At 38.9% G+C, this 15,036-nt stretch overlaps 1 protein-coding gene across 4 annotated transcripts in view; it reads right to left on the reverse strand.

Annotated features, from left to right (window-relative positions):
* The window catches only part of LOC109106373 (A disintegrin and metalloproteinase with thrombospondin motifs 16-like), a 93,110-nt gene that overhangs the window by 16,861 nt on the left and 61,213 nt on the right, over positions 1 to 15,036 (reverse strand). For all 4 annotated transcript variants that reach the window (XM_042740469.1, XM_042740470.1, XM_042740468.1 and 1 more), the window contains 3 exons: positions 12,242 to 12,486; positions 10,375 to 10,513; positions 6,751 to 6,877 (listed from right to left, as the gene is read on the reverse strand). In XM_042740469.1, the coding sequence (XP_042596403.1) occupies positions 6,751 to 6,877; positions 10,375 to 10,513; positions 12,242 to 12,486 (511 nt within the window). The remainder of the gene's footprint in view (positions 1 to 6,750; positions 6,878 to 10,374; positions 10,514 to 12,241; positions 12,487 to 15,036) is intronic.

The raw sequence follows: 15,036 nt of genomic DNA on the forward strand, positions 1-15,036 counted from the left end.
AATTTATCACACCTAAAATTTCTATTTGCCATCTGGAATATATTTTCACTCTAAATCTCCAAATGTATTCATAAACAATATAAAGTATTTTTAATAATTGGTATTATAAATATTTGCGTCATGGCTTTTTATGATGGCTATTATCACTGATATCACTACTGATGAGCTATTACACTGACATTTTTCATTTCTGGGTATAAAATGAGTAATAATAGCAATTAATTTTTACAGCATAATTAAAAGCCAGGTGCAAACTAAAAATTAACTGCGTAAATCATATCAATGATAAACAGAAACAAATTAGAAAACATTAAAACTATACAATTAACGTGTTACCACAAATTAAGTACAATACATGCATGGTTAAAAAATTATTGATTTAAACGAATCAAGCTGCAAACATTATTTTGATGCGTTCTGTTAAATCAACCTTAATAATAATATAAAACCTAAATATTGTGAGTAATATTTAAAAACATGTTGTGTGTTAAATGTCATAAATAATAATAATAATAATAATAATAATATATATATAATATATATATTATATTATATTTAGTTTATAGATAATAAACATTTTCTGAAATACCTTTCACTGAACGCTGGTAGAAAAACACCTATTCATGTGCTCACAGCCGTCTGTCAGCGCTGTGTCCCACATTACGCCTTAAAGCCGGTCTCGTCTGGTTCTCCTCAGTCCCAGCAGACCCAAATCCCTCTCAGTAATCCTGCAGGACATGCTCTCATCCCTCCGAAGCCCTCGTTTTTCAGCAGCAGGTTAAGCATGAACCTTCAACACGAGAGCGTTTCTCCAGCGTCTCCTGAAGAGCCATGAGCTCACTGCATATTCAATATCCTCCACCACAAATCATGCAGCACATTATCCATATTACTGTGCATGTCGAGACAGAAAAGGATATTTCTCGTTTGCATTATCTCAGCTCAAATTATTCTGTCAGAACAGGTTGTTGCACAATCATGCTGAATAAATAATAACAGTTCTGGCATCTGAGATCACAAAAACCTGCATCTGGTTGTCAAACATCAAGAAAAACCATAGAAGCAACAACAACAAACCTACGAAACAGCCTCTCAGCATCACAGTCTCTGTTTCTCGGATCTGCCTGTCATGAATTGTCGAATCCAATGACCGTGTGCTGGTCTGCACTTGTCCATTTTTGGTGCTGATCTGGGGTCAGGTGATCTGAGGTCACCTTTGTCACTGTCCCAGGAATGGATGAACGGTGGTGCCAACATGTGAGTAATGTAGGGTACACCCAAGACGTGCCAGTTGGCTAAAGTGACCTTTCAACTCGCCTCGCCCAGACCGAGCGTCCAGACGCCCATCGGTGGGCCAATTCATCTCAACATGTTTACTGGGCAATGCCCTTCTTTATCAGCCATCAAATCAGCCTTGAGTGCATGCAAACATGATGGATGAAGCATGTTCTCACAGGCACTGGGGAAATGACCTGTTTGTTTCAATCACTAAACTCATATCGCGCTGGAGAAGCTCGAAGACTCATGGGATGCAGGTTCACGGTCCAGGTGAATGTAATTAAAATGCTTTATTAGTCCCAAATCGGGAATCTATTACCAGTGGGAATCAGACAAGCTCTTTTAAAGGCATCTCACCTTTTCATGTTAGTTTCTTGATTGAAAAGCTGTCTATGTAATGCTTTGGTCTTCCATAATAATGCAATGAATTATATTCACATCAAAAGCTTTCTCAGCAAAAGTTAAGACATTTAGTATGTTAATTAATTAATAGGCATATCATATAATTAATTTGATTAAAACGGAATATACATTTTGTTAAACAATAAATCTAAAAAACATACATGCACTACCATTCAAAGGTTTAAGGCCGTTATGATTCTTTAATGTTTTGAAAAACAAACAAACAAACTAAAACATAAGGGCTGTATTTATTTGATCAAAAACAAATGTATTTATTTAAAAAAATGAAATATCATTACAATTTAAAATAGCCATTTTCTATGTGAATATCTGTTAAACTGTAATTTATTTATTTATCAAAGCTGAATTTACAGCATCATTACTCCAGTCTTCAGTGTCACATAATCTTCACAAATCATTTTAATATGCTGATTTACTGTTCAAGAAACATTTCTGATTATTATCAATGTTGAAAACAGTTGTGCTGCACACATTGATGAATAAAAGTATTAATTTTTGTGGAAACTGTGATATAATTACTTTTTTCAGCAGGATACTTTGATGAAGTTCTTTGATTTCAAAAGAATGCAACAAAAATTGTAAAGCGCACTTTTTGCAAAAGGATTGAGACATTTTGCCACACCCACTTTTGAAACCCATATCAGATACATTTTCACCACTTCTGGTGTGTGTGTGCAAAGTTTCATGAGTTTTTGAGCATGTTTAGGCCCTCAAAAATTTTGAAGAAGAAGAAGAAAATGAAATATAGTATTATAGTAATTATGATTATTATTACTATTGTTAAGAGATGCTCAGGTCTTAAGTGGATATGGCTTAACAGGAGAAGCAGCAGCAGTGCAATGTTTTCCCATCAGTATGAGCAGCTGTGTGTTTAGTGTTTTAATGACGGCACAGATGCAGACGCTTAGCAGGATTATAGTGCGTGATCTGCCTCTTACACTCAAGATACAGAGAAACTGAGAAACTGAGCAAGAGTAGGAAACAAGGGAGAAAGAGCTGGTTCTCACTGCCAAAGAAAACACTGCTACACTTGGGAAACAATCAGCGGAGCATCAGGCAGGTTTACAGGAGCTTCAGACACTTTAATGCTTTAAGAGAAGCTCTCAGAGGCACGAGGAGTCTCTCTGTCAGCTGTGAAGACGGCTCTGCGCTGGACCTCAGGGATGCACAAAACCTGCTCTGTGAACTGAGATGCTGGCAGAGCTGATGTGAGCGTCATTCTGTGTCTGAATTTCCAAGCCATTGGACATTGTTGGTAATTACTCTGCCCTGGAGTCTAGCTGCACTAAGCTTGATAATCGAGACCAAAACCGTGCTCTGCATGACGCTGCCATGGAGACACTTCTAAAACATCTGATGATGGACACGAGAAAACATGAGCAGTGAGGTTTAAAACCACCCACCCACACACACACACACACACACACACACACACACTGAGATTGGCTGCAGTGATACAAGATCAGACAACATCTGTACCTTGTGTCAAATACCTGCAACAAATCATAACCATGTGGTGACTAGCATGCGAATAAAAAACTTTGTTATTATGCATAAAGCATAATAAACTTATGTAATTTAAATGATTGGTCTATGGTGTTAAATATCGTGGCTGAGAGAGTTCAACATGCTGCAACTTCAGAAAACACACGCAATAGAAAAAGAACCAGCTAATTAAGAAAACATCTTCTTCATATGCTGCAATTGCTGCAAATTAGGCAAATATAGAGACACGCCGCAAAAACAGAAACGCACTGCAAATGCTCAAAATACATCAAATTGTCTTTGATCTTCCAAGCTGTTTAATGCCACTCAGCGGGTGTTGCATTCCTTCAGTCCAAAAGAAGTGAAATAAAAAACACCCCTCCATAAAAAAGTGTTTCACATGGCCCCGTGGGGTGAACAAAGGTCTTCTGTAGCGAAGCGTTGTTTTTTTGTAAGAAAAATATCCATATTCAAAATGTAATAATCACTTGAATCAACAAACCCGATTCAAAAAAAGTTGGGACACTGTACAAATTGTGAATAAAAACAGAATGCGATGATGTGGAAGTTTCAAATTTCAATATTTTATTCAGAATACAACATAGATGACATATCAAATGTTTAAACTGAGAAAATGTATCATTTTTAAGGGAAAAATAAGTTGATTTTAAATTTCATGGCACTAACACATCTCAAAAAAGTTGGGACAAGGCCATGTTTACCACTGTGTGGCATCCCCTCTTCTTTTTTATAACAGTCTGCAAACGTCTGGGGACTGAGGCGACAAGTTGCTCAAGTTTAGGAATAGGAATGTTGTCCCATTCTTGTCTAATACAGGCTTCTAGTTGCTCAACTGTCTTAGGTCTTCTTTGTCGCATCTTCCTCTTTATGATGCGCCAAATGTTTTCTATGGGTGAAAGATCTGGACTGCAGGCTGGCCATTTCAGTACCCGGATCCTTCTTCTACGCAGCCATGATGTTTTAATTGATGCAGTATGTGGTCTGGCATTGTCATGTTGGAAAATGCAAGGTCTTCCTTGAAAGAGACGACGTCTGGATGGGAGCATATGTTGTTCTAGAACTTGGATATACCTTTCAGCATTGATGGTGCCTTTCCAGATGTGTAAGCTGCCCATGCCACACGCACTCCTGCAACCCCATACCATCAGAGATGCCGGCTTCTGAACTGAGCGCTGATAACAACTTGAGTTGTCCTTGTCCTCTTTAGTCCGGATGACATGGCGTCCCAGTTTTCCAAAAAGAACTTCAAATTTTGATTCGTCTGACCACAGAACAGTTTTCCACTTTGCCACAGTCCATTTTAAATGAGCCTTGGCCCAGAGAAAACACCTGCGCTTCTGGATCATGTTTATATATGGCTTCTTTTTTGACCTATAGAGTTTTGACCAGCAACGGCGAATGGCACGGTGGATTGTGTTCACCGACAATGTTTTCTGGAAGTATTCCTGAGCCCATGTTGTGATTTCCATTACAGTATCATTCCTGTATGTGATGCAGTGCCGTCTAAGGGCCCAAAGATCAAGGGCATCCAGTATGGTTTTTTCTGGCCTTGACCCTTACGCACAGAGATTGTTCCAGATTCTCTGAATCTTTGGATGATATTATGCACTGTAGATGATGATAACTTCAAACTCTTTGCAATTTTTCTCTGAGAAACTCCTTTCTGTTATTGCTCCACTATTTTTTCCTCACAGCATTGGGGGAATTAGTGATCCTCTGCCCATCTTGACTTCTGAGAGACGCTGCCACTCTGAGATGCTCTTTTTATACCCAATCATGTTGCCAATTTACCTAATAAGTTCCAAATTGGTCCTCCAGCTGTTCCTTATATGTACATTTAACTTTTCCAGCCTCTTATTGCGACCTGTCCCAACTTTTTTGGAATGTGTAGCTCTCATGAAATCCAAAATGAGCCAATATTTGGCATGACATTTCAAAATGTCTCACTTTCAACATTTGATATGTTATCTATATTCTATTGTGAATAAAATATAAGTTTATGAGATTTATAAATTATTCTATTCCTTTTTTACTCACAATTTGTACAGTGTCGCAACTTTTTTGGAATCGGGTTTATAGCTTGCGCTCACTGTTGTACACAAAAACCAGTTCCGGAAGCATGACGTATGGAGGTCAGCGCTGCACATGCGCCGGTGAGTCTTGTGAAAAACAACATTTGTTTACAGGATCAAAAGAAGCAAAGTTTCCTTACTTTAGCAAAGGAAAACCAGTCTCCTCCAACATTCTTCTTTACAAATCCTCGTTTTGTTCTTCTAATTAGTGACCGTTGTTTTGTTTTGATCTCTCCGCTGTGTTTCTGCATGCGTCACTTCTGAGTGGTGCATGCGCAGCACTGACCTCATACATCATCCGCCCGGAACTGCTTCCGTGTACAACAGTGAGCGCAAGCTAGATTCAAGTGATTATTACATTTTAAATATGGATATTTTTCTTACAAAAACGCATTGATTTACTACTGGAGGCCTTTGTTCACCCCCAAGAGTGTGTGAGACATGGTTTTTATAGATGGGTGCTTTTTATTTAACTTCTTTTGGACTGAAGCACTGCAACACCCGCTGACTACAATGATAGAGCTTGAAAGATCAAAGACAATTTTTAATAAAACTCTGACTGGATTTGTCTGGAAGAAGAAAGTCATATACACCTAGGATGCCTCTGGCACAGCCCAATTGTAATTTTTGGGTGAACTAACCCTTTAAACACATTGAGGTGGTCTGTGCCTATTTGCGCCGTGTTTCTTAGTTTGTGTTGTGAGTATTTGCAGCGTGTGTTGTAAAATTGATGAAGATGTTTTCTTAATTTGCAGTTGTTTTTTTTCATTTGCAGCAGGTTGAGCTCTCTTGGCCACCGTAGTTAAAGGCATTTATTGAGTAAAACAACACAAGCATGCACAGTATGTGGATCCTAAACAGTTAATGAAATGTATAATGATGATGCCCAATGAATGACACCGTGTGACTATTAGAAGAATAAACTATTAGAAGAATAATAAAACATGTCTGATGTTAACTAAGTTGAAGCAGTGTTATTTTAGTATCAGTGACATACTAGTTTTTATTTATATTTTGCATTTGTTTTTCTTTTAATATGTTTAGTTTTATTATAATTTTAGATTTAGTAACAGGTGTGAGTTTTGCCATTTTATTTGTTATTTTATTTATATAAAATATTAAATATGTCCATTTTATTTTTTTAATATATTATTTTAAGTTTAAAATTTTGTTTATTTTAAATCAAGTTAAACTTAATGAAAATAAGAAAGGTTGCCTAGGTAACTAGATTAATGTTAATAATTTTAATAATATTTTTTTCCCCTTCCCTTCCCTTCCCTTCCCTTCCCTTCCCTTCCCTTCCCTTCCCTTCCCTTCCCTTCCCTTCCCTTCCCAAATTAAAATGAACTAAATACAAATAGAAATATCTACAGTACAACAGTTTAGAAATGATACTACATTAACACTGGTTTCTTTAGACATGTCTCTCTCAGTGTGTGAACAGATGAGAGGAGGTCAGTAAAGACGTTACCTTGCGGGACAGGGCTGTGTGTTACAGGACGTCACACCGGTGGACGGCCGAGATTGCGAGGTACAGTAAGACGTGTTCACCTGAACCCTCAGATCCTTGTAGCAGACTGATTTACTGACCATCTGACCTGAGGAGCAAACACAAACAACATGTAAAAAACTCAAATCCCCTGATGAACTGACATAAGCTGGAAATCATCATGAACTATGAAAGTTCAAGGTATTTGAGCTGAAGAAGCAGTTTTCCAGAGGTCGCCTGTAGGGCGTTTGACCTCCGACCTCCTAACAGCTGGCCTCTCCTCAGGCTCTCCACACACCATCACAGAGCGCTGATGTCAGGTCTGGTGTGAAAGAGTAGTGTCAGCTCTACTGATGGGAACAGACCTTATGGACTCACCTGAGACTCTGCTATAGAGTTACACCTGCACAGACCAGCAGATACGCTTGAGAAACACACAACAATGCTGTTGAGTTTCACTCAGATCACTTAGATTGATTTTGGATGCATGTGCACTGATATGTAATTTCTGAAAAAAATGCAACAGGTTTTACAAAATCCCTTGCACTTAAGGAAATAATACACTTTAAAAGAATTAGAGTTTTTCTCGATTGCTAACACACTATAACTGTTTCATTTGGCACAATTTTCCAAACCACTCATTCAGTTCTCGAAAAAAAGACACGTTTCCCAAAACTTTTTAAGACATTTCATCTGTTTTCACACATGCTCCAATTTGCTTAGTGTTTTCTGAAAAAAACTCTACACAAGAACGGCATCATTTTTAACCAGGTTTAACCATGTTCTCATTCAGAAAACACAAACGCAAAACCTCAAGAATAACAAAACGAACACAAATAGCACACATTTATCCATGTGTTAACATTAAGTTGCAAAACTGATGACACACAGGACAGAATCTCAGGATGATATGAACAGGAGCACAACTGGTTATGAGTTTTGGAAAATTAATCCTGGTAGTGGGATACAAAGAGGAATAGGAGGAGAAAAGAAAAATGAAGGGGGCAAGGTCCAAGGTCATTTGTTGCTAATGAAATATAAAGCATTATAGTTGAACATTTTCTTGTGCATGGAATGATCTTAATGAAAGCTGGCCTGCAAGCTCATCTACAGGGTTTTTACACTACTTACACATTACAATTACAGTGCACTGCAGTACTTCAGATGACAGAATGTGTTTTTGACTAAAATGTTTGACTTTGACCTGGAAGTTTGAAGTTTGCACAAGTTGGTGTGTAGTTTTGGATTGTGTTTATAGTTGTGAGAAAGTGGTGAATTGTTTTATAAATTGGGTGTTAGCAATCGAGAAAAACTGTAATAAATCATTCAGACTGATTTTGTGAACTGGATCAAATGATACATTGAAAAGGTCTGATTCATAAGAAAGATTTGTTGACAAATCTGATAAACTCTCATAAATGAGCTAGGATAGATGTCTAGATTTTCAGTGAATAACAATTTAAAATACTAGCGACGCACATTGGTTTGATTTCCATGGAATGCATTTTCTGCTTATATGCATTTTATTACGAACATCCGTAAATTGAATCAGCGCAAGATTGTATGTGTATTGCAATCAACAGGGCATAATGAGCTTGAGCTGGACCAGAATCACAGACCCCCAGAAGATCTGTAGCAGACTGATTCAGTTAAAGTGTTAATATTTTAACATGTGACTGCAGTGTAATGTCTGGTCTACATTTGCCATGTTCCTCTATTAGCAGCAGGTTGTGTTCAGTGTAGCGTGAACCAGACAAATTAAAGATTCGATCGGGAGCCTGGTTGAAACATGAGCCGAATTCCACAGAAAGGCAGGATGTTGTAAATCAACTCCTAGCACCACAGTCTGATAACCAACCAACTCTTTCACAGAACAGCTTTCAACATTAACACCATTAGAACAATTATTGACAATTTCAATTCGAAGAAGAGATTGTCTAATTTGGGGCAAGTAATCGAATAAATGGACAGTCTGAACCTCACATGTAAAGCCATGAGAGTAAACAAGATCGTTGGATTGACTTCCCCCCACCTAGCAGAACCAGACTGAAATTCCTAAGGAGACCTGTTAACCCCTCTGGTCTTCACAGGACATATCCTTTCTCCCCAGAATGGCACAGAGAATGCCTTCCAATGCATATATGCACCAAAATGAACTCAAAAAAGACTTCTAAATGGATATCAGTCCATTGCTCAACTCCATATCATACATGAACCCACACATTTGATTATAATGTTTCTAATCACTTATTGTGTATGTCTTTTTAAATAACTCTTGAATAGCTTAAGGGATCATATTCATGTTTAGTATGTGTGTGTTCGAATCTTCTTGCTTGAAACGTTTCTGACACTCAGTTATTTATCAAATGTATCATATTCTTGTTATAGGAATCATGTCCAAATTATACCCTGCAAGAGCGGGAAAATTCGGACCTCGTGCTTGATAAGATAACATATGATTTATGAATGGGTGGGACAAACAATGCAACACACCGAGAAAATACAATATCTAATTGGTCAAGACAACATTTGAGGTGTGGCCAAAAGGCCAGTTTAAATACTCAGGACACCATCAAATTTTGCTTTTAGCTTGGAGCTTTCGTTAAGCTTTTGCTATCAGTCATGCCGGCTTTTAGCCTGCTTTTAGCTTTGCTTGTAGTTTAAGCTTTTAGTCATGCTTTGTCATCACTTTTAGCGTTCTTCGAGCGCCGTTTCAGCGTGCTTCGGCCTGCACGCCTGCTGCTACTTAGCCACAATGAGAAGAAACACCACCTAGTCTCGTCAAACTTTACTTCTGTTCTTTTACTTTAGTTTCTTTTCTTTTCCGTTTGAGAGTTTCGTGTTCTGAGTTAAGTTTTGTAACGCCGTGTCTCCGAGTCTGACCTCGAGTGCCCGTTCAACTTCAACCAGCCCACAACTCTGCGTCTTCAGCAAACGTCCAACCACGGGCTTCCCAAGACGTCACTTCAACGACTACTGAACTTCCAGTCAATCAGCAACTTCGGGAAACCCCCTTTTCAGCGACAACAAAGGGAATCCCATTAAACAGCCAACACAAGTAACCTCCAGACTCACATCTGTACTGGTGTTATCTAATATAATTTTAACCTCATTGAGGAACTCAGTGCAAGGGTTAATTAAGTGATTAATGGTTGTTCATGTCTATGCAATTTCACGTATTGCTGTAAACTTGGGATTTCACATTTTTTCATCCTCTTAAACTCATTCTTTCCTAACTTTCTATCTTCCTGCAACTTGTGTGAATGTGTGAGTGCGTATGCTTATGTGTTAGATTAGTTTATATGTCTTAGATTTATCTAATAAAGCCTTATTTATATTGACAAGAGAAGTATCTTGCGTTTTGTGCTTACAAGTTAATGTCTTAAACTGCCAATCTTGTTACTGTGCTAATTAATAGTGTTGTCACTATACTTTGGATATTAATATCCAGCGCAGATTTGATGTTAAACGGCTCGTTCAGTGAATCGCTGGCCGTCTCAGTGATCAGCCGTGAAACAGTGATTCTGTTCAAATTCCCTTTAAAATCTTAAATGATTCCCTTTGAGCTAAATTGACCTGTTTCCCTTACATCAGTCTGATCAGTACCTCCTGCACAGCTGGCTGAGCACTGCGAGCGAACGATGGCCCACGTGTAGTTGTGTTTGGGCTGGTTGCGTCTCTCTGTATGCTCTTTGGTCAGTGTGTATTCCCACTGAATGCCCGGATTCCAGCCCTGCATGAGAACCTGTGCAAGGACAAACACACAAGACCTAATGAACCATCAACTACACAGGAAATAACAAAACCATTCTTCTTTAATTCTTAAGGACAATGAGTACACTGACTCTGTTAAGACAGAGCGCTGCCCACAGAACAATGTCTTCTGCTATCAGAACATTCTGCATTTAACAGTCAAATGTGTTACAAAAAGGTCGTTTTAACCATAATTCCATTTTGTAGAGTAATACAAATAGTTTACAGTGGCTTGATATGAGTCAGTAACATATAAATATCAACAAAAAATAAAATAAAAAAATAAGTTAATAAAAAAAGCTTACAAGTGACCTGTTTTATGTTGGAAGTTTATGCCAGTTTCCTATCATTTTCTTTCATAAGTTTTTATAACATTTTCAAGTTTGAATTTAGCAACTACGATCTAAGCCTCATGGTCTAAAGCGCACGGCACAGGTGCACTCAGGGCGTGTCCGAATCCACTTTTGTTAGTTTAAGGGCACATTGGAGTGAAAACAATCATGGCTCCCATATTGAAGGGTTGTTCCAAACCGAAGTGCTCAAAACTGTCCACTTCAAAAATCCCTTCGAAATGAAGGATTTTGAAATGTACAACTGATGGACACTTCAGCCCCCCATGATTCTTTGCATGATGACAGCGTCTCCATATGGGCATGGGATGATGACGCAGAAGGGCACTTCAAGAAATAGTTGTTTGGTCCCCTACACCCTTCAACCCTTCAAAGCTCTCACTCTGGAGTGTAAACCCTTTGAAGGGATAAGGGCATAGGAATGAGCCCTTCAGAACGGAACGCAGGGTATGTGTCAGCCGTTTAGCAAGTGAACGACAGTGGCTGGGGTCTATGTTAAGAAGGTGACTATTCGTCAATGTCTTTCTCTGGAGATGTGTTTATGCAAACGACTGTGCCTGGGTGATGACACATGGTCCCATTGGATCCAAAATGAGTCGGTTTTGGAGCTTGATTAAATAAATGCTTTGTTTATATTGAGGAGAGCATTTTAAGCTGTTAAACTTGTAGGATGTTTTAATGGTACAAAGGGTAAGGTACCATTAAAACATTGTGCCAAGGCAAATTTGATTTCTCATGTCATGACCCCTTTAAAACAACTTGATGGATTTGTTTCAGCTTTTGTCTTCTCCAGATGTTAACTTTTTGGCTTTACTGTGATGTTTTTATCAGCTGTTTGGACTCTCATTCTGATGGCACCCATTCACTGCAGAACATCCATTGCTGAGCAAGTGATGAAATGACACATTTCTCCAAATCTGATTAATAAACAATCACATCTACATCTTGGATGGCCTGAGGGTGAATGCATTTCCAGCAAATTTTCATTTTTGGATGAACTATTTCTTTAATAAGGTTTTCTTTTAATAAATGTCATCTACTAGTCATTCACTAACCGCTTACTAGCACTTATTTTGTGCCCAGCAGCATTCATCTTGATTACATCAAGACTTGTTAAATGCATAATTGAGAGATGAGATGCATGCTTTACACAATACAGCAGACTCTGGCAAGCAGTATGACACACCAGCCAGTGCTCTCATTAGACAGAGCCAATAAAGCAGAGCCCACATGCCTTATTACAGAGCACAGTAAAAGTGAATAAATAGAAAAATAAGTGTTATTTTAAAAAATAGTGTTTTTTTTTTTTTTATTGTAACTGGCCAGTTATGCAATTATGGAAGATCAAACAAGTTACAGGCAACTACTACCTCAACCACCAGTGTCTCATTGGTGGGTCCAATGGAGATGAGGCTCTCAGGACTATTGTAGGTTCTCTTGTAGTCAAACATAGCCCCAGCGATGGAGTGTCGTCCAGGCCAGTCCACTGTCCAGCGTCCATTCAGGTAATACTTCCTCTGTAGATTCCTCAGGGCCAGATAAGAGCTGGAGGAGTTAAGCTGCATCACACGGATGCTGCGCGCTCCAGCCGGTATGGTCACCACACGGTAGTACTCTACACAAGAGATAGGGCAGAAATCATAAAAAAATATATTTTTGAAAATAACTATAATTTTAAACGTAATTAATGTTTTATTAATTGCTATTTTCTGGATTACATAATCTATTATTTCATAGACAAGTTCCTTAGGAGTGACTTATAAAGTTTATATAGCTGTGATATATAAAGTTAATAAAGGTTATATATCAATTTACCTTGTTTACAAGTACTTGTTAGAAGAAGCAGTTGAGCAGCAGAAGAGGACAGCACTTTGTAAGTGTTTTGTATCTTTTGTCATTAGATTTTAGCATGGTTGTCGTTGCTAGGACACATTGTTTTGATTACTGTTTACCGTGGTAAACGCAAGCTCAAGTCGCATTTGTTCTGATACATATTGCGTGGCTTAGTAGTAATAGTAGAGATTTGAAAGCACATACTGAGTACAATTGACTAGAACAAGTAGATGAGAACAAAGTAAAGAAAGGGGGGGGGCAATACTCAAGTCTATGTTCTTGCTCAGTGGAGTCACGCAAGGTAGAGTCGATGGGCGCTGGACACGAGCGCTGCCGTGTCCAACTGAAATGAGTTCAGTTGGCCACACGCGTGCAGTTGCTGTACTGTATTAAAGCTTTAATCAGGATAAAACCGTGTATTAAAAGCTAACATAAGCAGTAGCATTTACTAATAACAGAGTATCTAAAAGTATGAGACAACAACAAACAAAAAACACAGGCCTACCATTAAAAGCCGTGCTTGCACAGGTTCTGCACGATCCTCTTCAATAATATCCTCTGTTTCTCAATCTGGCTCAAACTGATAAGCGATATTAACGACGCCCTTGTGTACAATACAACCTGAGCACATGCCGCTGAGGTGAGGGTTAGCCAATCACAACACACTGGGCTAGCTAACCAATCAGAGCCCATCGCCTATTTCTGAGGGAGGGGCTTCATAAAAGAAGGAAATGATCAGCGTGTTAACAGGAGAAGGGACAGAGCGGTGTGGAATAAAGGTAAATTATGTGAAAAATAATGTTTTTTTGTTGTTGTTGTTTTTTTTTTAAATGAAGCATTAACACATGTTAGACTGCACCTCATAAACACAATCAAGCCTAGAAAAAAAAAAAAAAAACACAGAACCACCCCTTTAATATGTAGTAAGGCGTGGCCAACTGAACTCAATTACAAGGAATCAGGGAAGTATTTGCTCAGTACAACGTGGCGGCGGTCCCGGCAGCGCTCGTGTCCAGCACCCATCGACACCCAGACAAAGTACTTGAGTATTGCCCCCCCACTTCTTTACTTTGTTCTCATCTACTTGTTCTAGTCAATTGTACCCGATATGTGATTTAAAATCTCTACTATTATGATTAACACTTCTCTATTACTAATTGTACTTTGGAGGCTGAATAATGCTATTTATGTTGGTAGTGTCACTATGTTATTTATTTGTTTACTCTCTATTCCAGTTGGTCTCTGGAACTGCCAGTCTGCTGTAAACAAAGCAGACTTTCTTTCATCTATTGCTACTCATTCAAGTCTCGACCTCATGGCCCTAACTGAGACTTGGATCAAACCTGAGGACACTGCCACTCCTGCAGCCCTCTCCACTATTTTCACTTTTTCCCATACCCCTCGCTCGATTGGGAGGGGTGGAGGGACGGGTCTACTTATTTCAAAAGAATGGAAATTTGATAGTCTACCATCTCTTACCGGCAACAGTTCATTTGAATCACATGCAATTACCCACCCTGTTACAATCCATTGTGTAGTTATTTATTGTCCCACAGGTCAACTGGGTAACTTTTTGATGAGTTGGATGTGTTACTCTCAAACTTTTTCTTCAACATGTCTAAACTTATCCTTTCCAATCATCTACTACCTGTCCACTTGATCCTATCCTTCAGGCCATTTCTTCACTCTCTTCACCTCTCTTCACTCTGGTACATTTCCCACAGCATTCAAGCAGGCGTGGGTAACCCCACTGCTTAAGAAACCCTCTCTAAATCCCACACTTTTAAAAAAACTACAGACCAGTTTCCCTTCTTCCGTTCATTGCAAAGACACCTGAGGAAGTTGTTTTCAAACAACTCTCTATGTTTCTTGCACAGAACCACCTCTTGGACAGCAACCAATCTGGCTTCAAAAGCGGCCACTCAACTGAGACTGCACTGCTGCATTTGACACAATTAACCAACAGATCCTCCTGTCCACCCTCATGAAGATGGGTGTCTCAGGAACCACACTCCAGTGGTTCAAGTCTTACCTCTCTGGTGGGTCCTTCAGGGTGTTTTGGAGGGGTGAGCTTTCTAAGTCACGACTTCTTGCTACTGGGGTGTCTCAAGGCACAGTGACTGGACCACTTCTCTTCTCCATCTACATGTCATCTTTAGGATCTCTCATTCAGAAATATCTTGCTTTTGCCATCATTTCTATGCTGATGACACTCAACTCTACTTCTCATTCCAACCAGATGATCCGACGGTAGCTGCTTGCATTGCAGCCTGTCTGAGAGACATTTCTGGCTGTATGAAGGATCATCACCTTCAACTCAACCTTGCTAAGA

This window comes from Cyprinus carpio, chromosome B16 (genome assembly GCF_018340385.1).
Source record: "Cyprinus carpio isolate SPL01 chromosome B16, ASM1834038v1, whole genome shotgun sequence".
NCBI lineage: Eukaryota > Metazoa > Chordata > Actinopteri > Cypriniformes > Cyprinidae > Cyprinus > Cyprinus carpio.